We start from the raw sequence: 25,084 nt of genomic DNA on the forward strand, positions 1-25,084 counted from the left end.
ATATAGAAAAAAATTTAAACTCAACAAAAATTTTACAATTTGCAGATGATATAGTTATTTATCAAGAAAACATTAAAATAGAAAATGCAGTCAAATCCATTGAAGAAGGAGACAAACATATTAAAATATGGAGTGAATTACATGGACTAAATATATCTGATTCCAAAACCAAATTATGTATTTTTACAAGAAAACGAAAAGAAATACCCAATCACATCTTAATAAACAATATATCCTATCCTGTACAAAGTTATGTAAAATATTTGGGTATTACTCTGGATAGACAGCTTCTCTGGAAAGAACATATAGACCATATAGTTAAAAAAACAGAAAAAGGAATAAACCTTCTTCGATTCGTATCACACTTACGTTGGGGAGCAGATCCAAATATTTCTTTGTTGTTATTTAAAAATAATATAAGAGCTATATTCGACTACGGATCAATATTATACAGTGACGCATCACAGTGTCATTTAAATAAAATAGACAAAATCATTAATAAATCCCTTAGATTGTGTATAGGAGCCCTAAGAAGTACACCGATAAATAATCTACAAGTTGAATGCTGTGAAATGCCGATGGATATAAGACGAAAAAAACTTGGCATCAACCTTTTAGTTAGATTGTATGAAAAAAAGGCAAGTTTAATTTCCAAAATACATCAACTGTTTTTAGCAGACTTGACAGAAAAATATTGGATAAAAAAGAAAACTCTAAATATGGTAGATTTATATTCAAAAATGACAATATATGATAAACAACTTTATAAATATGACATAAACCCAAATTATAATATTGACTTTAATAGTATGGAACAAGTTCAGGTATACTTTTTAAGGGACTATAGCAAGTTGCCTATATCTTTAAGAAAATTAGTGTTTATCTCCGACAGTTCACAAATGTTCAAAGATTATTGTATGCTATATACAGATGCATCAAAAAATATTGAAGGTGTGGGATGTGCCTATTGGGATAGCAGTAATAAAATTAGTAAAATGTTTAAACTAAATTCTATTATGAGTATATACACAGCTGAATTAATAGCGATAATGGAAGCACTAAAATATTTATCTAATATAAATCATTCAAAGTTTATAATTTTTAGTGACAGTAAAAGTTCTCTTAGTAAAATTAGTGCTATAAATCCTAAATCAAAAGTGAACTACATTGAATTATATATCATAAATAAAATTAAAGAACTTCAGCAACAAGGAAAGTCTGTTAAGTTGGCATGGGTTAAAAGCCACTGTGGAATAACTGGAAATGAAATGGTAGATGAATTGGCTAAAAACGCGGTGACACAAGGAGTATTAACCCATTATCTTTGTACGCCAAAAGATATTGAATCAAATTTATTCAAAGAGATTAAGAAAGAATGGAAAGAAAGGTATATTGATGAAAACGTAAATACAGGAAACCACTACAGATCAATCAGAAACTATATAACGGATAAACCTTGGTTTTCTAAAATGGAGTCGACAAAAGATATGATAAGAACCATATGCAGAATGAGATTTGACCACTGTCTTACTCCATCATATTTATTTAAAATTAATATAGCTGATAGTCCACAATGTATTTGTGGACAGTTGGGCAATCTACAACACAAAATTTTGACCTGTTCTCTTACCTCTAATAAAGTTAATATGTTTTTAAATTCACTGTATTCTTTGACTGATGTCCACCATCCCATTAATTTAAATTATTTATTAACATTAGAAAATAATGAGTTGGTATACCGACTATTGTATAAACATATTTTAGATATTAAGCTTAAATTGTAATTGTAAAATATGGAGTAAGTATTTCTTGTAAATTGTTATATGTTAAAAGAAAAAGAAAAGAAAAGAAAAGAAAAAAAAAAAAGAAAAGAAACATAAAAAAAATAATAAAATAAAAATAAAAAAAAAAAATAAAAAAATAAAATAATAAAAAAAAAGAAAGAAAAAATATAAAAAAGATATATAAAAAAAATAGAAAAAAAAATATAATAATTAAAAAATATAAAAAAAATATGTAGATAAAAATGAATGACGAACTTGGACAGTCCATAGTAAAATAGCTTTCGAATGAAGTAGAGGGCTAAAGAAGAATGTTGCAGTTTTTGCTGTGGAACTCTGAGAACATCATTTGGAAAAAAATTAATAAATATATATATATATATATATATATATATATATATATATATATATATATATATATATATATAAAAAATTATTAAAAAAAATACAAAAATAATTATTTATTAGTAGAATTGTTTATTATATTAGTATTAGTTTTAGGATAAGATACGAAAAAATGACTAATAAAATAAAAAATAGTAAAATTGGCGAATGGATTTAGTGTCCGCAGTCATATAAACCCAAACAAACAACAATTAATGTTGTTATTATTTTAGCTAATTTGTCAGTATCATTTTTAAGTAGCTCTGCAGGTATTCCTTCCGGCCCAGGGGCTCGGCCATTTTTTAATAAGGATATTGCTTTTTTGGTCTGTTCTTCGTTTATATGAATTGGCTGTCCTGTGACCTCGACTACATTGTGTGATGTGGTCCTGTATTCTGGTCTGTTTTCTACCAATAGTGATTTGTAATGTTCTTCCCATTTCGTTGTTGTTATAGGGTTTATCACAGTTTCTTCTATTTTGTTGGTTCTTACTTTCTTTATAAATTTCCAGGCTTCTCTAAATTTTCTCCCTCAGATGTATGTGTCCAACTCCTGACATTTGTCTTCCCATTTTTGATTTTTGGCGTTTATGACTTCGGTTTTGAATTTGTCACGTGCTTGCCGATATTCAGTTTTTTTATTCTCGTTTTCTCTGTCATTTAGCCATTTATGGTATACTTCCTGTTTATGTTTTTTCATTTCTTCTAGCTGATCATTCCACCAGTAATTTCTAACTTCTGGCTTTTTCCTTGTGATACCTAAAGATTCTTGTGCCGCTTTGTGTATTCCATCTACTATTTTTCTGTAAAGATATTCCGTTGTTTCTTGTTCGTATTCTGCAGGAAGAGCTTGATACAATCTTCTTTTGTACAAATATTGTGTGCTTTGATTTTCCAAGCTATTAATATTGTAGTGTGGTTTATCAATATTTGTTAGTTCTTCGTCATTTGTTGCCCCATTTTGTTGATGGTTATCATTTCTAAACGTAGGTATGTATATTTTTGCTTTAAGTAGGTGATGGTCGCTACCACATTCGGCTCCTCTGTATACTCTTATGTCATTCACTTTGAGCTGTATTTTTTGTTTAATGATCATATAGTCAATTATGGATCTAAGGTTTCTGGTGATTACCAAAATTCAAGCCAATAAAAAATTGAATAAATTCCGTAGTTAAAAACCTTTCAGTATTAATTATTCAAAGTGAGTTACAAGTAATAGTAGGGGAGAAAAGTATGCTAAATGTGCAGTCACTCGAGCGCTTTGGGGACCTATTGGGTTGTGAAGAGTAGGTTCTAAAACCAAACAAAAATTAAGTAAAGTTTTCCATTTTAGTGGGGACTTTCCATTTTTAATTGGATTTTCCATTTCCAACAATCGTTTTTTCCGATTATAGCGCCATTTATCCACATTTCGAAAAAATATTTCAAATAAAAGTTATTTATTTTTACGTAAGGAATCAGAATCTGCAATAAAAAATGAGGGCTCCTATTTAAAATTTTAAAGTAACCCCCTACCTCACCTCCGTGGGGTCGTGTTTGGTGCTATTCGATAGGTTTTTCAAACATTTTGAATACGTGTATTTTTCAGTTTTTCGATCTGATGTTCATTTCGCGAAATATCGCGAGATTCGTATTTAAAATTTTAAATTTACCCCCCACCCCTCACCGTGGGGAGTCGTGTTTAGTATCATTCGATAGATTTTTGAAAAATATTGAGCACATATTTCTTAGTTTTTAGATCTATCGTTCATTTCGCGAAATATTCGCTTTTTTCTTGTGAAATTTTGTGACTCGCCCATTTCCTTACGCCCCGCCCAAATCGTCAGATTTTTGAAATATACACTGTTTTGCATGTACTTAACTTACCTTATCTTAATCTGGCGAATTAGAGTTTTTCTAAGGATATATTTTCTTTTCGGCGCCCCCTTAACGAACTCCCCTGTGTTTAGAGCCAATATATGGTAAAGGTGCATCTACAGGGTATCAGGTTTCTCCCAATATCATAATCTGACGCGCTCAAGTTACTGCAAAAATCCCCTCTTGGGCTCCCCTACAATAATTGAATGTACCTATATTTTTTTTTCGGCGAGTACCTACACAAATTTAAGTATTGAAGCTTAAATAACGGGAAAACGATTCAATTTATTACATATACTTACTAAAAACTTGTCAAAGTACTCAGAAATACCTTTCAAATAAGTTCCAGAAGAAGATGATAGCATCAAAATTTATGCTCCAAACTTTTTTCAAAATTTACGTTTCAAAAATTTTTCCAAAAAAATTTGTTTTATCAGATTAACTTCATTAGTTTTTACGATATCAGGTTCATCCAAAAACCAGTTGAAAGGTCTATAAAATTGTATTAAACTTAATCTTTTAAATCCGTTACTTAAAAAAAACAAGGGTTAAAGGGCCTCGAATATATGGTTCTCGCAGTAAAATTTTGACTTTAAACGTTTCCATCGCGGTTATTTTTTTATCCTACAAAAGAAAAGAAAGATATTGGTTAAAAAAACACGCAATTTTTTTCTGGAGCTTATTCGATAAGTATTTCTGAGTACTTTGACAAGTGTTTAATAAGTAGGTATATTTGATAAAATGCATCGTTTTCCCGTTATTTTAATCTTGAATACTTAGGTTTGAGTACCTACTCGCCGAGAAAAATATCTATACATTCAATAGGGAACTTGCACATTTTTATTAAATAATAATGTTCAGTTTTGTTTAAAAATGAGATTTCCAAAATTTCACGCTTCAAAAACTCATAATAACTTATAAGTACAAATTTAAAATCTTCTGTGATTTAAAATAGTTCAAACGACCCGTGACGTCACATAGTTGAACTTTATTTATGTTTATATTTATGGTTATATTTAGGTATATAGACTTATAAACAAAATTCGGACAAACCGTCGATAAAAACATTCCACTGAGAGATTTATAGCTTTAGCTTCTTGGGCGGTGAATTCCCAGGCAAGCATTACTTGGACACTCAAAAACAACTACGTCACATTTCAAAGAACGGAACGATAAATAAAATTTGTAATATTTAACATTGTGGGAACGTCGAAATGACAGAACTCACACCATGCGACAAATCTTCTTCTTCTTCTTTAGTTTATTGGCCTCCACCTACTTGGGTATTTGGCCAGCTCATCGTCGCGGAATAAGGGAAAAATATCTATATTCTAATGACGTTTATAGTATGTGATTGTAATAATATATACCAGTTTGTTGAGATTGTAGTTTGATACAGTTTTTGAAGGAAAGGAAAGAAGATATACTATGAAAAATAAAAGAAAACACTGTAAGTGTTGTTTACTGCTATTTTGTAAAAGTATAAGTTTTCTATGTATTTAAAATACACTAACTGGGAAAAAATTCCGTCACCCAAAATTTTTTATTCAGTTGGACAATTTATAACTTTATTATCTATACTCCGATTTTTAAAATTTTTACACCAGTTTGTAGGTACATGTATTGATATCGTTTGGTATTATTCTGGTAACACAAAATTTTTGCTTGCATGGCATTATACTAGGGTGAATGGAAGCGTTGTATTTTCTCTTACTTTTAAAACATTCTGTGGAAAAATGGAAGAGCTGATTTTGTTTCATAGTATGTACTGTCATATTATCCCGGAGGCATCAGTAAAATTTTGTTTTTTGAGTTATTCGAATATCTCTTTTCTTGTAAGAGCTGTACCATTTTTTGTAAATAAAAACACTGATTGACTCATAAAATAGAGGTTGGATTGATAAGATTATAGTGGCCCGCATGTAGCCCATATTTCAATCCTATTGAGTATTTATGGGATGAATTAAAAAAAGTATTCGCCGTCATCCTAGGCATCCAGAAAATTTGGTACAGTTTTGGCCCTGGTAGAGAAATATCGGGCTATTCCCCGGGCAAAGATAACACATCTTTATTCGATGCCAAACAGATTACGAACAGTCGTTGCTGCAAGAGGTAGACATATCAGGTATTGAATTGTTTTGTTTTGTTGTTAATTTTGTTTTGTTTAATTAATTTTAGTGCGTTTGATATTTTTAATTAAAAAAACCTTTAAAGCAGTATTTTTGTTTACAGCTCTTACAAGAAAAGAAATATTCGGATAATTCAAAAAACAAAACCTTTGTAAAAACCTCCAGAATAATACAAAAGGAGGATGAAACAATATCAGCCCTCCAATTTTTCCACAGAATTTTTTAAAGTTAGGAGAAAATACAACGCTTCCATGCACCCCCGTATAATGCCATCTAACCAAAAAAAATTTCTTACCGGAATAATAAAAAACGACATCAGCACATGTACCTACAAATTGATGTAAGAATCTTGAAAATCGGAGTACAAATAATAAAGTTATAGATTATCAAACTTAATCAAAAACTTTGGGTGGTGGAATTTTGTGCCGATGAATGTAGTTCAAACGAACAAAAACACTTGTGACGGCACATTAGCTCTATTTTCTACTGATGTAGTGCAGCCGATATGTGAAACAATTGTGTATTTAATGATAAAAGTATATAATTTGGACCACATGTACTATACATATAAAGGTTCAAATTTAGATATGAGGCCATCTCAGATTTTGCCTTTTACAAAAATGGCGGGCATTCAAAATGGCGACTATACATATGTGACTAATAACACGATAACTTTTGAAAGAGAAGTCAGATTTCAACCAAATTTGGTATATAGGTTCTTTTTTTGATGTATAAGATCGAGGTCTTGAACCAGAAGAATCGGTTTACCAGAAGTTGTGTTTTTCCTGGTTGTTATGTAAAAATATGTTGTTTTTGTCAATTCTTTCATCCTGTATGTATCAATTTTTCAAAAAGTTAATACCCCCTATTGAAGAGAGCGTAAAAATATTTTTTAGGAAATATTTTGAACTTTTTATTTATGTTAATTACCATTTAATAAATGCATAACGTATCTTCACATGTACCTATGTGCGGCAGATTCGTGCATATATTATAAGAATTATTGTGCATTTACTGGTAGAAGCATATAATTTGGATCACATGCACTACACATATAAAGGTTCAAATATATATATGAGGCCCTTTCAGTTCTTGTTCCTTTTACAAAAATTGCGGGCATTTAAAATGGCGACTATAAATATGTGACTAATAGCACGATAACTTTTGAAAGAGACGTCAGATTTCAACCAAATTTGGTATATAGCTTCTTTTTTTGATGAGTAAGATCGAGATCTTGAATAGGAAGAAAAAGTTTACCAGATGTTGTGTTTTTCCTGATTTTTTTATGTAAAAATATGTTGTTTTTTAAATTCTTTCACCCTGTATATATTAATTTTTTAAAAAGGTAATACCGCCATTGAAAAGAGTGAAAAATATTTTTTAGGAAATACTTTGAAATTTTTAGTTATGTTAATTACCATTTAATAAATGCATAACGTATTCTCACATGTACCTATGGGCGGTAGATTCATTTTGAATGCCCGCCATTTGTGTAAAAGTCCGAGATGGCCTCGTATCTAAATTTGAATCTTTGTATGTGTAGTCTGTGTGGTCCAAACTATATGCTTCTACCATTAAATGCACAATAATTCTTATATTATTATTTGCACGAATCTGTCACACATAGGTAGGTACCTACACGTGAAGATAAGTTATGCATTTATTAAATGGTAATTAATATAACTAAAGAGTTTAAAATATTTTCAAAAAAATATTTTTACGCTTTTTTCAACGCCGGTATTACCTTTTTGAAAAGTTAATATATGCGGGGGGAAAGAATAATTGAAAAAATAAACGACATATTTTAAAAAAATCAGGAAAAACCCAACTTCTGGTAAACCGATTCTTCCGGCTCAAAAGCTCGATCCTATACATCAAAAAAAGAACCTATATACCAAATTTGGTTAAAATCTGACTTTTCGTTCAAAATTTATCTTGCTATGAGCCACATATATAGGGTGAGGCAGATAACTGGCCTATTAGAAATATCTCGAGAACTAAAGGCAACATAATCATGAAAATTGGAATAAAGGGGTTTTGAGGGATGATCTATTAAATGAAAATATTTTCATCTCTTCAGTATAACCGGAAGTTGCTTATAACTTGGTTTTTTAAATGGGACACCCTGTATATTTTTACATTTTTGGATTTTCCTCAATAGCTTCTTTCTTAAAATATGAGATTTAAAATACCCTGTATAATATTACAAAAAGATATTTACGTTTTTTTATTAATTTCGTAGCAACATTCACACCCTGTATAATTGTAATAGTTTGACATTAAAAACTCTGCTTACGTTCAAGTGATTTTTAGTATAGTCTATTATTGTTAAGAATCATTAGTATAGCTAATTTTGAAATTTTAGTATACAGTGTTGGTCGAAATTCGGAATGAATATTTTCTGAATTTTCTTAAATAGAACACCCTATATTTTAGTACTGTAATGAAATGATATTTCATAGTACTTTTTTATTTTATAATTATTCCCTATACCTAACTGCTTTAATTTGTGAGTTATTGGTGATTCAAACTAAACATTAATTGCAACAAAAATACGTAAAATTTTATTAGGTTGGCCGTGAAAATATTCAATCACAAATAACTTTTCAGAAATAAATACATATTAATCCAGACTGATCCTTAAAATTACCAATAATGGTTTAGCTATCAAAATACCTACGTAGTTAAAATTGTTGGTGCGACTAACAATTAAGCACAAATTAAAGCAGTTACGTATAGGGAATGCTTAAGAAATAAAAAATTACCATAAAATATCATTTCATTACAATACTAAAATACATGGTGTTCCATTTAAGAAAACTCAGAAAATACTCATTCCGAGTTTAGACCAACCCTGTATACTAAAATTAAAAATTTAGCTATACTAATGATTCTTAACAATAGTAGACTATATTAGAAATCATTTGAACGTAAGTAGAGTTTTAGTTGTCAAACTACTACAATTCTACAGGGTGTGAATATTGCTACGAAATTAATAAAAAAACGTAAATATCTTTTAAAATACCCTGTATAACATAAAGAATCCTCATATTTTAAGAAAGAAGACATCGAAGAGAATCCAAAAATGTAAAAATATACAGGGTGTCCCATTAAAAAAAACGAAGTTATAAGCAACTTCCGGTATAACCGGAAGTTGCAAAGAGATGAAAATATTTTCATTTAATAGATCATCCTTCAAAACCCCTGTATTCCAATTTTCATGATTCTGTTGCCTTTAGTTCTCGAGATATTTCTAATAGGCTAGTTATTTGCCTCACCCTGTATATAGTGGTCATTTTGAATGCCCGCCTTTTTTGTAAAAGGCAAAATCTGAGATGGCCTCATATCTAAATTTGAACCATTGTATGTGCAGTATATGTGGTCCAAATTATATGCTTCTACCAGCAAATGCACAATAATTCTTATAATATTTGCACGAATCTGCCGCACATAGGTACATGTGAAGATAAGTTAAGCATTTATTACATGGTAATTAACATAACTAAAAAGTTCAAAATATTTTTTAAAAAATATTTTTACGCTCTTTTCAATGCCGGTATTACCTTTTTAAAAAAATTAATATATATGTACATGGTAAAAGAATTAAAAACAAAACAACATATTTTTACATAAAAAATCAGGAAAAACTCAACTTCTGGTAAACCGATTCTTCCGGTTCAGGAGTTCGATCTTATACATCAAAAAAAGAACCCATATACCAAATTTTATTGAAGTCGGAATTTTTGTTTAAAAGTTATCGTGCTATTAGTCACATATGTATAGTCGCCATTTTGAATGCCCGCCATTTTTGTAAAAGGTAAAATCTGAGATGACCTCATATCTAATTTTGAACCTCTATATGTGTAGTGTATGTGGTCCAAATTTTATGCTTCTATCATTAAATGCACAATTCTTGCAATATTTGCACGAATATGCCGCACTAATGTTTATAATGTCTGATTTAAAATTATATACAATTTTGTTTACTTTATTGGTGTAGAATGTAAACACACAACCATATGACGTCAAGACGCGTTTTGGGCTAGCTTGATAACTTGATATAACAAATTTTTCTTAATTTACCCCTCTATCGATTTATGGGGTTATTTTTAACAAAATAATTTTCAGCCCGGAGAAGCGGTGGCATCCATCCCCAGGGTAAAAGCACAAATTGACACTATATTACTTTTGTTTTTTGAGGTGTGCTCTACCTAGTCACCAATTTTCATGAAAATCAATGGAGGTTCAACGAAGTTGGAGGTGAAAACCTTCAGTAACTGGACTAAGATTGGAAAGAGCAATAAAGTTAAATAAGAAACATTTTATTAGACATACATATAATTATAAATTTTACGAATGAGTTTTTTTTAGATTATATAAACAATCTTCAAAGTGAGTACAAGCATAGTGAAGACAAATTATGATAATATAGGATTTCCAAAGCTTCAACAGTGGGAAATGATTTATATTTATACTATTGTTTCGACTTTATAGTTTACTGAAAAAATTTTTAATTATATTTTAATTAACTTTAAAGTAATAAATTTTAGATCACATTTTAATATTTAATATTACAAAGGCGTTTAAAATTATAAATTATACCTATAATAATTATAGTTATAAATTATAATATACTTTCAGCTCAGCAAATGTTAGTAAAAAATTATAGAAAATTATGTAAGTACATAATAATGTAGAATTGTAGAATATAATTGAGTGTGTTTTTAATAAAGTCTGGTATATTACAACTAGTATGGTATTTATTTAGTAGAAGAAATTAAAATGAAAGTAATTAAAACAGAGAGAACAAGACAAAACAAAAGAAGATGAAACCTGGAAAAGTTTCTAGTACAGGAACTAAAAGTACAACAGAAGACAACCCTAAAGGAAAATCTAACAGAATCAAATAACACAGAAGAAATATGGAAGAATATAAAAGAATCCATTCTGAATTCAGCTGAGGAGGTGCTAGGACAGAGGGAAAATCCTCAGACGGATTATGGGCCCTATAAGAATGGAGAAATGAGAAGAAGAATAAGAAAGAAGAAATGAGGGACATAATAAAGGGAGAACATATAGTTAGATTTATTAAAGCGCAGAGACTGACAGGGCTGGGACACATATAAAGAAGGAAAAACGACCTACTGATTAAGAAGATCACCAGATGGAAACTAGAAACTGAAAGACCAAGGGGAAAATCCAGAGAAAGATGGGATAACCAGGTCATGAGAGATATCAAAATTATAAAAGTGAGAAACTGGAGGGAATTATACATATATATCGAAATGAGTGAAAGAAAATTATAACGAAAATTACATTCACCCATTTGTCTACTTAACAATTATCGCTTAATTACAGCGATTATTTCATTCATAGGAGATTCTGACCAATAGAAAGCTACATAAATCTAAATTAGACTGATAATTTTTGATAATTTCCCGTCGTCAAATATATTACGTCAGATGCCCTTCGTTGCTATGAAAAAATACATTCAGTGATATTAATGACAATTAATGTTTTAAAAATATAAAAGTGATGACTTTCAACCGTAAAATATTTATAACTGTGTGCTTAATTGTAGTAATTTGTACTTACATAAATAAATTACAATAAAATTTTGGTTTTGAACAGTTTTATTCATGAAATAATCGCAACAAATTGCACTCGATCTCTAAAATTAATATAGAATTTTAGAGCTCTTGTGCAATTACTACTGATTATTTCATTCATAGGAGATTCTGACCAATAGAAAGCTACATAAATCTAAATTAGATCGATAATTTTTGATAATTTCCCGTCGTCAAGTATATTACGTCAGATGCCCTTCGTTGCTTCGAAAAAATACATTCAGTGACATTAACGACAATTAATGTTTTAAAAATTATAAAAGTGATTACTTTCAACTGTAAAATATTTATAACAACTGTGTGTTGGATTGTACTAATTTGTACTTACATAAATAAATTACATTAAAATTTTGGTTTTGAACAGTTTTATTCATGAAATAATCGCAACAAATTGCACTCGATCTCTAAAATTAATATAGAATTTTAGAGCTCTTGTGCAATTGTGTCTTGTGGCAATGGCAGTTGTGTGTCTAAATTGAACTGTCTCAAACGGTCGACTGGGGGAACCAGGCCACACCCCCTTTCATTTAAGGCCTTGTACCGGCACAGGGAGCGCTGCTGGTATGGACAGTTTATTTCTCCCATACTCGTGGGATCAATATGGAACCATGCAAAAATTTAAAAGATTTAACCCTAGGGGTCTCGCAGGAGAACCCAACAAACAATCAAACTTCCACTGAGACTGTTCGGCAGAATCTGGAAGAAAATAATCCCATCACATCGGGTAATAAAAATACTGAGGACGCAATGCGGACTCCTTTAAAAGATGCTGAGGATGAGGTTTCTCAGCCAAAAATATCTGGGGCACAGAGAAGAAAGCTTCGGAAAATGAGAGAACAGGGAATTGACACTTCTAAGGTCAAATTACCTCCTAGACCTCAAAATAAAACTCCTGGAAATGCCGAAATCACACAAGCTGTCAAGCGGACTGTGTCTGATAGAAGCACTCCTGAGGAGAAATTAACAAAAAAGAGCAGAACTGCTGCTGCCTCTTTCAAAAAGCTCAGCAGCAACTACAAAGCAGCTCTTACGGGAATAAAGACGGCAATAATTCCCAAAGAATACCCAGACATATCTGTAACGGAAAACGACGTTGGGGCAGTAAAAGAGGCCCTAATTAAACTTATCGATGAGGTTCCTTGTGCACCTCGTTACGAAGGTAATCGGCTCATGGATGGATACTATGGGTTGATATGTGCTGACGAGGAGTCCTTTAAGATCACAAAGGATTTCTTGGAAGAAAATACGGAGTGGAAGGTCGTTAAGGCTGAGGAACTCCCAAAATCGAAGCGTGTACTGATGTACCTTCCAGAGACTAAAAATGAGGATCTGAAAGTGCCACTGGCACGAATTGAAAAACAAAATCCTGAACTAAGGACCAGTCGTTGGGCAATTCTGAGTTCCAAACCAGCAACTGACGGAGGACTGCATGTGAGTCTCCGAATTGATAAGGAGTCAGAGGCACAGCTCGAAAGGCTTCAATGGAAGCCTTATTACCTTCTACAGCGAGCAAGTATTATACCGTTGGAAGAGGGTAAAGCAAGACAGGCTGGGAACATTGGGGAACCAAAACCTGCAACGATTACTTCCGAACTGCAGGAGGCCGAAGGGGAATCTATGCAGGTGGAAGAAATTACAAGAGGGCCTGTTAGAGACCCCAAAAATGAATAAACTGCAACATTAAGATTATACAGATCAATTTGCAGCACAAAAAAACAGCTTCGGCACTTTTGTGCCAGGAAGTAGCTGAGAAAAACATTGATATGGTGCTTATTCAAGAACCGTGGATAAATGAAGGTAAGATACGGGGATTAAATGTTAAGGGATGGGAACTAATTTTGGGAGTACCTGACAATAAAATCAGAACTTGTATATTTTGTAGATCTGACCTTAACCTGGTACCAGTTATGGAGCTCTGTACGGGAGACATAACAGCTGCCAGAATTAAACTGAATTGCAATGGGTTGGTTACAGAGTTGATTGTTGCGTCTCTTTACCTTCCTATTGACAGTAAAGAACAACTTCCAGGGACTAACATAGAGAACCTTCTAGAATACACCAATGATAAGCATACAGAACTTTTCATTGGAGTCGACTCCAACGCCCACCACATCATTTGGGGAAGCAGAGATACAAACAATAGAGGTAAGTTACTTTTTGAGTACCTTTGCACTACTGAACTTGATCTTCTGAACAGGGGTAATAAGCCCACCTTCAGGACATCAAGAGCAGAATCACTAATCGACTTAAGCCTATGCTCTATGGGGATTGGGAACATAATATCTGACTGGCATGTGTCGGATGCGTTATCCTTATCGGATCATGCATACATATGCTTTGAGATAAACTCGGTCAAACCGGAACCAAGGTTCTATAGAGACCCTAAGGTGACCGATTGGGAATCCTTTAAGAGGGATCTTGGAACAAGGGTACGGAATTATCCTAAAAGGCCAAAAAACAATGCTGAGGTTGAGATGGCAGTAGACTGGTTGCAGCATGCAATAGTCGTCTCATATAAGGAAAACTGCCCGTTAAAAGAAAGTCGCCCTCCCAGGCAAGTAACTTGGTGGAATAAGGAGCTGTATGATCTCAAAAGAGAAACAAGACGGCTCTTCAATAGGGCGAAGAAATCAGGTGATTGGGAAGCATATAAGGCTAAACTGAAAACCTATAATAAGAAAATCCAATCCGCTAAGGAAAGATCCTGGAGAGAATTCTGTGAAAACATTGAAAGTGTCCCTGAAAGCGCCAGGGTTAACAGAATCCTCAAAAGAGATAACATTAACAAACCCAAGTCAATGAAATTGCCCAATGGGAAGTATACGGACACAGAGAAGGAGGCTGTAGAGCATCTTTTAAGTGTTCACTTTCCAGGGTCGACGCAATTGACTGCTAATAACAATCATCAAGCAAACAATAGCCCAACCAAAAGGGACTGGCTGACCTCTGACGAGATCTTTGGTTCTCACAAGGTCAGATGGGCTATTGAAACTTTTGAACCTTATAAAACTGCGGGACCGGATGGTATATTTCCTAAGCTTCTCCAGGAGGGTCTGGAAATAATCATGGGTCCCCTGATCACAATATTTATAGCTAGCCATGCTCTGGGATACATTCCCAAAGCTTGGAGAAGGGCAAGGGTGGCGTTTATTCCCAAACCAGGAAAAACAGATTACACCTTAGCAAAATCCTACAGGCCTATAAGTCTGACCTCATTCATGTTAAAAACCATGGAAAAAATCTTGAACGAACACATCAAGAAAAACAATTTAAATGAAAATCCACTGCACCAACGGCAATGGGCGTATCAGGCAGGGAAATCAGGTGAAGCCGCCCTGCACAATCTAGTGTCGGAACTCGAAAGGAGTCTGCATCAGAAAGAAGTCGCCCTTGCTGCATTTTTAGATATAGAAGGTGCATTTGATAATACCTCAATCGAGTCTATACAAAGCGCACTGGTGAGGAAGAAAATCAACAACACAACATGCAAGTGGATTATTCAGATGCTTCAGAGCAGAATAATATCCACAGATACGCATGAAGATACCATAAATCTGAGGGCAACTAAGGGATGCCCTCAAGGCGGTGTATTGTCACCGTCATTATGGAACATAGTTGTCGATGATCTGATTCATGGGCTAAGCGCCCAAGGAATCTGGGTCCAGGGTTTCGCAGATGATATCGTGATAGTAACTAGGGGAAAATTTCCCAGCACTGTTGCGTATCAGATGCGATATGCCCTTTACTACATAGAGAACTGGTGTCTGAAAGAGAACCTCTCCGTGAACCCTTCTAAAACTAAATTGGTAGCCTTTACAAATAAGAGGAAGCTTACTGGACTGAGTGAGCTGAAATTATTTGGAGAGGTACTGGAAAGAACCAATGAGGTTAAGTATCTAGGGGTAACCCTGGATTCGAAACTCAATTGGAATACTCATATTACCAATATAACCAATAGGGCTAAGCGACTCTTCTGGAACTGCAGACGAGTTGTAGGTAAAACCTGGGGATTGAAACCAAAGGTGATATGTTGGTTGTACACATCAGTGATACGACCGACAGTTACTTATGGGTCAGTACTCTGGTGGAGAAAGACGGCTTTGCAATCTTGTGTGACCACTCTCACCACCCTACAAAGACAAGCGCTTCTAAATATAACAGGAGCCTTGAATAGTACAGGAACGGCTTCATTAGGGGCTATCACAGGTCTCCCTCCGCTGGAATTGTATATTTCGGCGATAGCCTTTATGACCATCCTGAGGCTCAAAGCAAACAATACTTGGAGGCCAAATTATGTATTGAATAGCCACACAAACATTACTGGGACTATACTTGAGGAATACATCTTTATGATGAACTTAGATATGATGACACCAGAACTAATCTTCACCGAGAAGATTAACACAATTATACCATCTAGAGAACAAAAAGTCCCAAACATTAATGGAGACTTAATATGGTTCACTGATGGATCTAAAACTGCCCATGGTACTGGATCAGGAGTCTTTGGGCAAACATGTAACTATAATAAATCTTACAGCCTAGGTCAACATACAACGGTGTTCCAGGCTGAAGTTTTTGCTTTGGTGGCCTGCATTGATGAAATAATTGATGAGGACCCTAAAGCTAAGAGAATCAACATTTACACAGATAGCCAATCGGCTATTCTGGCTGTAAAGAACCCTCTCACCAAATCAAAACTGGTGAGAAACTGCAAAGATCTCCTCAATAACCTGGCAAAAGACAACAAAGTGTCTTTAATATGGGTGCCGGGTCATGAAGGGGTGCATGGGAACGAACGAGCAGATATGTTAGCGAAACAAGGCTCGAGAAAAACTTTTGAAGGCCCAGAACCTTTCTGTGGCATCACTAAAGATGCTATGAAAAACGAGGTTCAGAAATGGCTGATAAAGAATCATCAAAATAAATGGAGAACCACTCAAGGGCAAATCCAGACTAAAAAAATAATCAAGAATATTGATAAAAAACTCTCGAACAGTTTGATGAACCTCAATAAACGAGAGATCAAAACGGTCACTGAAATGGTGACTGGACATTGTCGTTTAAGAAATCACCTATACAAACTAGGTAAGGTGAATGAACCATGGTGCAGAAAGTGCGAAATGGAAGAAGAAACTGCCATACACATACTATGCTATTGCAGTGTGCTAGATGATGTAAGGCAGAACTTCACTGGTCACATGAGGTTTGAACCAGAAGAGATCTTAAAACTACCAATGAGAAAACTGTTGGCCTTCGTTGAGGCAACAGGACTTATTAAAGTTTAAGGAGAAGAACAGGGTTTGGTACAAAGGTCTTATGACCAAGTGCCAGAGACTAACGAGTCTCGCCTGAGTTAAGAAGAAGAAGAAGAAGAGACCTATAATAATTATAGTTATAAATTATAATATACTTTCAGCTCAGCAAATGTTAGTAAAAAATTATAGAAAATTATGTAAGTACATAATAATGTAGAATTGTAGAATATAATTGAGTGTGTTTTTAATAAAGTCTGGTATATTACAACTAGTATGGTATTTATTTAGTAGAAGAAATTAAAATGAAAGTAATTAAAACAGAGAGAACAAGACAAAACAAAAGAAGATGAAACCTGGAAAAGTTTCTAGTACAGGAACTAAAAGTACAACAGAAGACAACCCTAAAGGAAAATCTAACAGAATCAAATAACACAGAAGAAATATGGAAGAATATAAAAGAATCCATTCTGAATTCAGCTGAGGAGGTGCTAGGACAGAGGGAAAATCCTCAGACGGATTATGGGCCCTATAAGAATGGAGAAATGAGAAGAAGAATAAGAAAGAAGAAATGAGGGACATAATAAAGGGAGAACATATAGTTAGATTTATTAAAGCGCAGAGACTGACAGGGCTGGGACACATATAAAGAAGGAAAAACGACCTACTGATTAAGAAGATCACCAGATGGAAACTAGAAACTGAAAGACCAAGGGGAAAATCCAGAGAAAGATGGGATAACCAGGTCATGAGAGATATCAAAATTATAAAAGTGAGAAACTGGAGGGAATTATACATATATATCGAAATGAGTGAAAGAAAATTATAACGAAAATTACATTCACCCATTTGTCTACTTAACAATTATCGCTTAATTACAGCGATTATTTCATTCATAGGAGATTCTGACCAATAGAAAGCTACATAAATCTAAATTAGACTGATAATTTTTGATAATTTCCCGTCGTCAAATATATTACGTCAGATGCCCTTCGTTGCTATGAAAAAATACATTCAGTGATATTAATGACAATTAATGTTTTAAAAATTATAAAAGTGATGACTTTCAACCGTAAAATATTTATAACTGTGTGTTTAATTGTAGTAATTTGTACTTACATAAATAAATTACAATAAAATTTTGGTTTTGAACAGTTTTATTCATGAAATAATCGCAACAAATTGCACTCGATCTCTAAAATTAATATAGAATTTTAGAGCTCTTGTGCAATTACTACTGATTATTTCATTCATAGGAGATTCTGACCAATAGAAAGCTACATAAATCTAAATTAGATCGATAATTTTTGATAATTTCCCGTCGTCAAGTATATTACGTCAGATACCCTTCGTTGCTTCGAAAAAATACATTCAGTGACATTAACGACAATTAATGTTTTAAAAATTATAAAAGTGATTACTTTCAACTGTAAAATATTTATAACAACTGTGTGTTGGATTGTACTAATTTGTACTTACATAAATAAATTACATTAAAATTTTGGTTTTGAACAGTTTTATTCATGAAATAATCGCAACAAATTGCACTCGATCTCTAAAATTAATATAGAATTTTAGAGCTCTTGTGCAATTACTACTGATAATTACATAGGTAGTAGAAATCGAAAATTGCACTGACATATTTTTAATTCTTGAATTTGACAACTGAATACTAACAACAGATTTGTTTATTTAATATGTCAGTTTGGCATTTCATATATTTGCAACATTTTTCTATCAAAATGTCTCGTTTTGGCACTGAATCTCTAGAGTCAATTAAAGAAGCTATTAATAAAACACATAGAAACTGTAGAGTCCCAATACAACGGAGCCCCAACCTATATAGTTGTTCCAAAAATTTAAATCCACATCCAAAGGAATGGGGAAATAATGTAAACAATAAACCAGAGGTGTAACTAGGATGATCCTAAGGGGGGTTACGACTACTTGATGGTCTCTGTGGGGTATAGAATAGTAATGGTGTTAAGCGTATAGAGCTCAAAGAACATCCAAATGGGGGGGGGGGTTATAACCCCCAAACCCTCCCCTGGTTACGCCTATGATTATAACTGTTCCTTTAATAATTATTTGTTTTTTTAAGAGGCTACAGTAGCGCGTCATCAAAACGGAAAAACGCGTTCCAAGATTGCGGCTTTAATTTTGAATATTTTGTCGAGATATTTGGCCACATATTCGTAATATAGTAAAGAATGGCGGTACATATCCCAATTTGAAAAATATTTTAGTATGTGGAAATTACTCTATAATTAAATACAATACTAAAAAAACGAGCCTGTACCGCCGTTAAGAAGAACAAAATAATACACTTCTCTCAAATAAACTTTTCTATCCTATGCCTAGATTTTGTAATACATTGGAACTACTATCTCTTTTTTATCCCTAACAAGAAATCAAACATATTATAACTAATAACTGATTAGGCAACATAGAGAGATAGTCACTGTCATTTTGACAAACCTGTGTCAGATTTCTAAGTTTAATAGCACGATTCTCTTATCTGTGCTGTTAGATATCTGTATCGATATCTGTTCAGTGCAGTAGTGTATTATTTTAAGAGTTCGTTATTGTTGATCTATAGGGAAGTACCTAGTGTTTATTTATAATTAATTTATTATATTTTTGTGTAATAGAACTAAGTTGTTGTACTATTTGAAAAAATAGATTATTGTTAATTGTGAGTTTTACTTATAGGTAAATATATTTTACGTAAAAATATTTCGAATTTTAATGCGAGTATAGAAACTTTTAGGAGGATTTTTTAGTCTAGATATATCATCAATAGTTTAAAATTTAAATTTCAAATTTAATTAAAAAAACCAAAATACGTGCTTTTAATAAAATTTTTACCTATTTTGGTTTATTTTTATAAATTTTACTTATAATCAAATTGTTTTCTATTACTTACACTTACGCGCCCATGAGTATAATGTCATAATATTCAACCTTCATCTTAGTTATGTCAAATAATCTCGACGCACTGTTGCCAACGAAAGCTTCGCAGAACTTTCGAAAAAAGGTGTGCTACATTTCCCGAAGTAATATTGATAACGCGCTACTGTTGGCTCTTAAGATTGGGTTTTGTTGTATTTGTTAAATAAATTGTTTAGAAAATTATTATTTCTTCATTTGATAGTTTCACTTTCTTCGAGTAATTTTCTCCATAAATTACACTCGTCTATCAAAATAATCAGATAATTTAGCTTTCAAGTGTATTGCCTTTTAAAAACTACTCTCGTTCATTTTCATATTTTGGCGAAAGAGTCCGACTCCGAAGGAGGAGGGCCAACTGTTATGTCAACTGATATGTACCGGGTGTCCCAATAAGGATGGCTCTCGGCTATATCTCAGGAACCGTTTATAGTACAGCTTTCAGAAAAAAATATTTATAACAAAAGTTGCCTCGGGAAAAGACTGGAAATTATTTTCATAATTCTAGGTCCACCGCTAGAGGGCGTAATTGAATATAAAAAATTAAAAAATCAAAATTTTACAAAATTTACCTAATGAAAGGGCACTGGAAATCAAATCATCGTATTCTTCATAAAATTCTGCGCATATTTGATTTCACAAGTTTAAGTCTACCTTTGCAAATAAGGGGTGGGGGTGAGTGGGAACCTTCTTATGAAAAAATGGCTGTAAGTCCGGTTCTGCTAAACAGAATTTTGCATACTTGGTCTTGTTGAAAACAGCTCTTCTTCGTAAATATAAGAGTCTTATTTTCGAAATAGCCTAATAAGTAATATGCCAGCTAGTAGGCGTTATCTAATTATTTTTGGAAATCTAGTTTTCTTTGGAAAATATTAAATACAAGTATGCATTTTTAATCCTGTGTTACAAAATTAGACCAAATTAGAAACAGAATACCGAAAACAGCATGTCGATATCTTTTTTCTAACTCGAGATATCTTAAGAAACGAGTAAATTTTAAACAACTGTTAATGTCACCGGTAAACGAAGTTAAGGAAAAAACAAAGAAACATTTTCCAGATGTAAACGTATATAATTAATTAAAACAACAATAAGACAAAAAACACTATAAAATATAACAAAGAAATAAAAGCAACTACTTACTTAGTGACGACCTAAATGTTCAAATTGTTGCCCATCATTTTCAATACAAGCATTTACTATTTTAAGAGTTAATTAAACAGCAGTATCAATTTCTGCTTTCGCAATGCTTTGAATGGCGTTTCGTATTTTCTAGATTCTAGATCATGTTTGCTCGAGTAGTGGGCCTAGCGGCAAAAACAAGGTCTTTAATCCGCATCTTGCCTAAATGCTTGCATTTAGGCAGTCACTAAGTAAGTAAATAGTTGCTTTTATTTATTTGTTATATTTTATAGTGTTGTTTGTCTTATTGTTGTTGTAATTAATTATATACGTTTAGATCTGGAAAATGTTTACTTGTTTTTTCCATAGCACACTACTTTTTCTTAACCTCGTTTACCGGTGACAGTAACAGTTGTTTAATATTTACACCTTTCTTAAGATATCTGGAGATAGAAAAAAGGTATAGACATGCGGTTTTCGGTATTCTATTGCTAATTTGGTCTAATTTTGTAACACAGGATTAATAAATGCATACTTGTATTTAATATTCTCCAAAGAAAACTAGATTTCCAAAAATAATTAAATAACGCCTACTAGCAGGCATATTACTTATTAGGCTATTTCGAAAATAAGACTCTTACATTAACGAAGAAGAGCTGTTTTCAACAAGACCAAGTATGCAAAATTCGATTTAGCAGAACCGGACTTACAGCCATTTTTTCATAAGAAGGTTCCCACTCACCCCCACCTCTTATTTGCAAAGGTATACTTAAACTTGTGAAATCAAATATGCGCAGAATTTTATGAAGAATACGATGATTGGATTTCCAGTGCCCTTTCATTAGGTGGACTACAATTATGAAAATAATTTCCAGACTTCTCCTGAGGCAACTTTTGTTATAAATATTTTTTTCTCAAAGCTGTATTATAAACGGTTCCTGAGATATGGCCGAGGGCCATCCTTATTGGGACACCCGGTACATTGAAAACAAACATTTTAGAAGATCATGTTTGCCATTTGAAATGAAAGTCATATTGGATATGACATATTGGTGCTAATGCACGTCTTCATGTCGCTAGAATAGTGAATACTTATCTTGATGAGATTCAATTTACCTTTCAAATGAGCTATCACACGACCCCTATTATCATTTAAAAAATTTTAAGATGACGTCATCACGCCCAGATGGGTGACGTCACTAGTATGATACATATGCCAAAAAGTCGCAATTTAAAAATAAGAATTGACGTGTTTTGGGATTTTTTTCCAAAATCGTCCATTTTCGAGAAAATATTTATTCCAACCTTTACGTGCTCACTGTATATGTATCTACAAACTGATGCAAGAATCTTGATAATCTGAGTATAAATAATAAAGTTGTCAAACTTAATAAAAATTTTTAGGGGCGAAATGTTGTGCCGGTCAGTGGATATAAAGTTTGACCTATGGACCTTATAAAAATTTTGTCTAGAATTTTGCCGCAAAATCTAAAAATGCAATAATATACATATAATAGTTTGTTCCATTTAAAATAACAAAATTTGTCATCCGCATAATCCAATTTTCATAAATATCGTGTAGGCAGTGTAGGTAAAGAAACCTGTGTGCATAGAAATCGGCCCACTTTAAACTTTTGATTTGAACTATATTTATTTCTTAAACTAATTACTCCCATCAAAAAGGGATATACTTTTTCAAAGATAGTTTAATAGACTTTGAGTATTTTGTCAGGGATTGCTTATCGTTTATATAGCAATCGAAACGTGTTTATTTGGTGTTCATAACGATACCTAATAAGAAATTTGTTAAAATTTGTTATTATTGTCTTCGCGACTAACAATTGCATATTGTTTGCTTTTCATAATTATTTAGTGTTCAGACGTGTGTAAGTTTAATGGGCAGTCTATGCACTTAGCTATTTAGCGAGCTGTTACTGTACAACTGGATATGACACTCGCCGCGGTTCTAAAAGTGTTCCAACGGTATGAGGAGACTGGACCCTTTCGTTGACGACTAGAACAGGTAGAAAGCAACTTACAATTGCTCGTGGTGATCGCTTTATTGTGTCAACAATATTAAGATTGTCACCTTAATCGTCACATTAATGTCTTTCAAGTGCAAAAACTGCTTCGTGAAGTAAGAGGAACGGTTATTAGTCAGTGGAGAGAAACACGAAAGCTGAAGGAAAATAATCTGACTCCTCCAGTATCTGCAATTGCTCAAAAACTTATTGCAACTCATCGTCAAGCACGCGTGCGTTTTGCACATGTTGGAATAACGGGGATCTGTTCTGTTCTCAGATGAGACCAGAATATTTCTTTATGATAGCGACCGAAGAAGGAAAGTGTGCCGAAGACGAGGAGAGCGATTTGCAGAATTCGTCAATAAGTCAAAGAATTCGAGCTAGACTTCATACCCGCAACTGTCGCAATATAACAGGGGTGGCCAAACTGTGGCTCGCGAGCCTCATGTGGCTTTTTGAACTTTAAAGGGTTATTTGTGGCTCTTAATAAATGTACCTGAATTCCTTTTAATTTTTGTGTTTCAAAATGTCTTAAATTACTGACAACAAATTTAGAAGATTAAGTGTAACATCAGAACTTAGACGAGGAGACTCCTTTTCACCGTTATTATTCAATTGGGCCTTAGAATACGTAATAAGTAAAATATCATCTGAGCTGACAGGGGGATTTGCGAATCGAGTACCTATCAAAACTATTGTTGGCCTTTGCTGATGATCTAGGTGCAGTCGTTCAGTAGAATAACTTGAGGAAGAAACAGGTATTCTGGGCCTTCGAAAAAATGAAGAGAAGTCGGAATACATGCTAGTAACCAAAAATCCAAAACCAAGAAATAGGCAGAACATAACTATTAATGACCACAACTTCGACGTAGTAAGAGTTTAAATATGTAAGGGCGGTAATCACAGATGACAACCACAAATAAAAAAAGGTCTCAACAAGGATAGCTGCATGGAATCGAGCATTATATTCCCTATCATCATTAAACCCGCGAGTAGTCGCGTCGTTAGAATCTCACATTTTATTATTTTTCGCGATAACTTGATGAAAAATTTTGCAATTTTGAAAAAATTTCGTAAGTGCCTCGAGGAAGGGTGTAGTAATACGAAGGTATTTTTTTTTTCTTCTTCTTTTTGTGGAATTTATGGCTTTGTGGAGAGCCAATTAGCTTTAATAATTGTTAGAAATAATATTTCTAACATAGCAAGTAAATAAAAATACTATAAAATAAAAATTTGTTGTAAATTCGTATTGTGATATGAAATCTAACACGCGACTGTTCACGTTACAGAAGTGAGCACGACTACTCTCGGGTAAGACCTAAGCTGCTAAAAAGTCAATGTAAATTAATATTGTACATGGAAGTGAAATATAGACTCTACATCAGTGGTAAATAAATATGCTACTGATTTTTGAAAGGAGTCATAGGACAATGGAAAGTTATCATAATGATATTTGGCCCTCAAAGAGATGCATTAACAGGAGAGTGGATAAGGCGCCGCAAAGCGGAATTGGTGACTGCGTATGGCACTGAAAACATCGCCAGACATATAAAAGCTAAGATGGGCAGTTCATGTGATAAGATCATGCAGAGGGAGACATAGTGGTAAAGACAGTGTTATTGATAGACCAGATAGTAGATCAGTAGGCCGTTCCAGAAATAGATGAAAGAATGATGAAGGATCAAAGTATCCTGAATTAGTAAAGACTGCTTGTAAAATTGTTTGCATATTTGAAACAATGATATGAAACATTTTATTTTACTTTAAAATTCGTGAAATCCAAACACTGAGAGAAAAATTTAATAATTTTTTCACAGTTTTTAAATACTTCTTTAGTTGCGGCTCGCGAAAATTTTCTTATTTTGATAAATAGCCCAGACAATCGAGGAGTTTGGCCACCCCTGCAATATAATAAGAGTGGATTAACATTGTACAAGAAACATTCCACAGAACTTGA

The 25,084-nt window shown here is 33.0% G+C and overlaps 1 protein-coding gene across 1 annotated transcript in view; it reads left to right on the forward strand.

Annotated features, from left to right (window-relative positions):
• LOC114332325 (tetratricopeptide repeat protein 12-like) overlaps window positions 1-11,694 on the forward strand; it is a 98,760-nt gene extending 87,066 nt beyond the window's left edge. Inside the window, exon 4 of the mRNA XM_050648501.1 lies at window positions 10,522-11,694. Coding sequence (XP_050504458.1) covers window positions 10,522-10,574 — 53 coding nt within the window. The 3' untranslated portion in view covers window positions 10,575-11,694. The remainder of the gene's footprint in view (window positions 1-10,521) is intronic.
• The last annotated feature ends 13,390 nt before the right edge of the window (window positions 11,695-25,084 follow it).

Source organism: Diabrotica virgifera, chromosome 4 (assembly GCF_917563875.1).
Source record: "Diabrotica virgifera virgifera chromosome 4, PGI_DIABVI_V3a".
Classification (NCBI taxonomy): Eukaryota; Metazoa; Arthropoda; class Insecta; order Coleoptera; family Chrysomelidae; genus Diabrotica; species Diabrotica virgifera.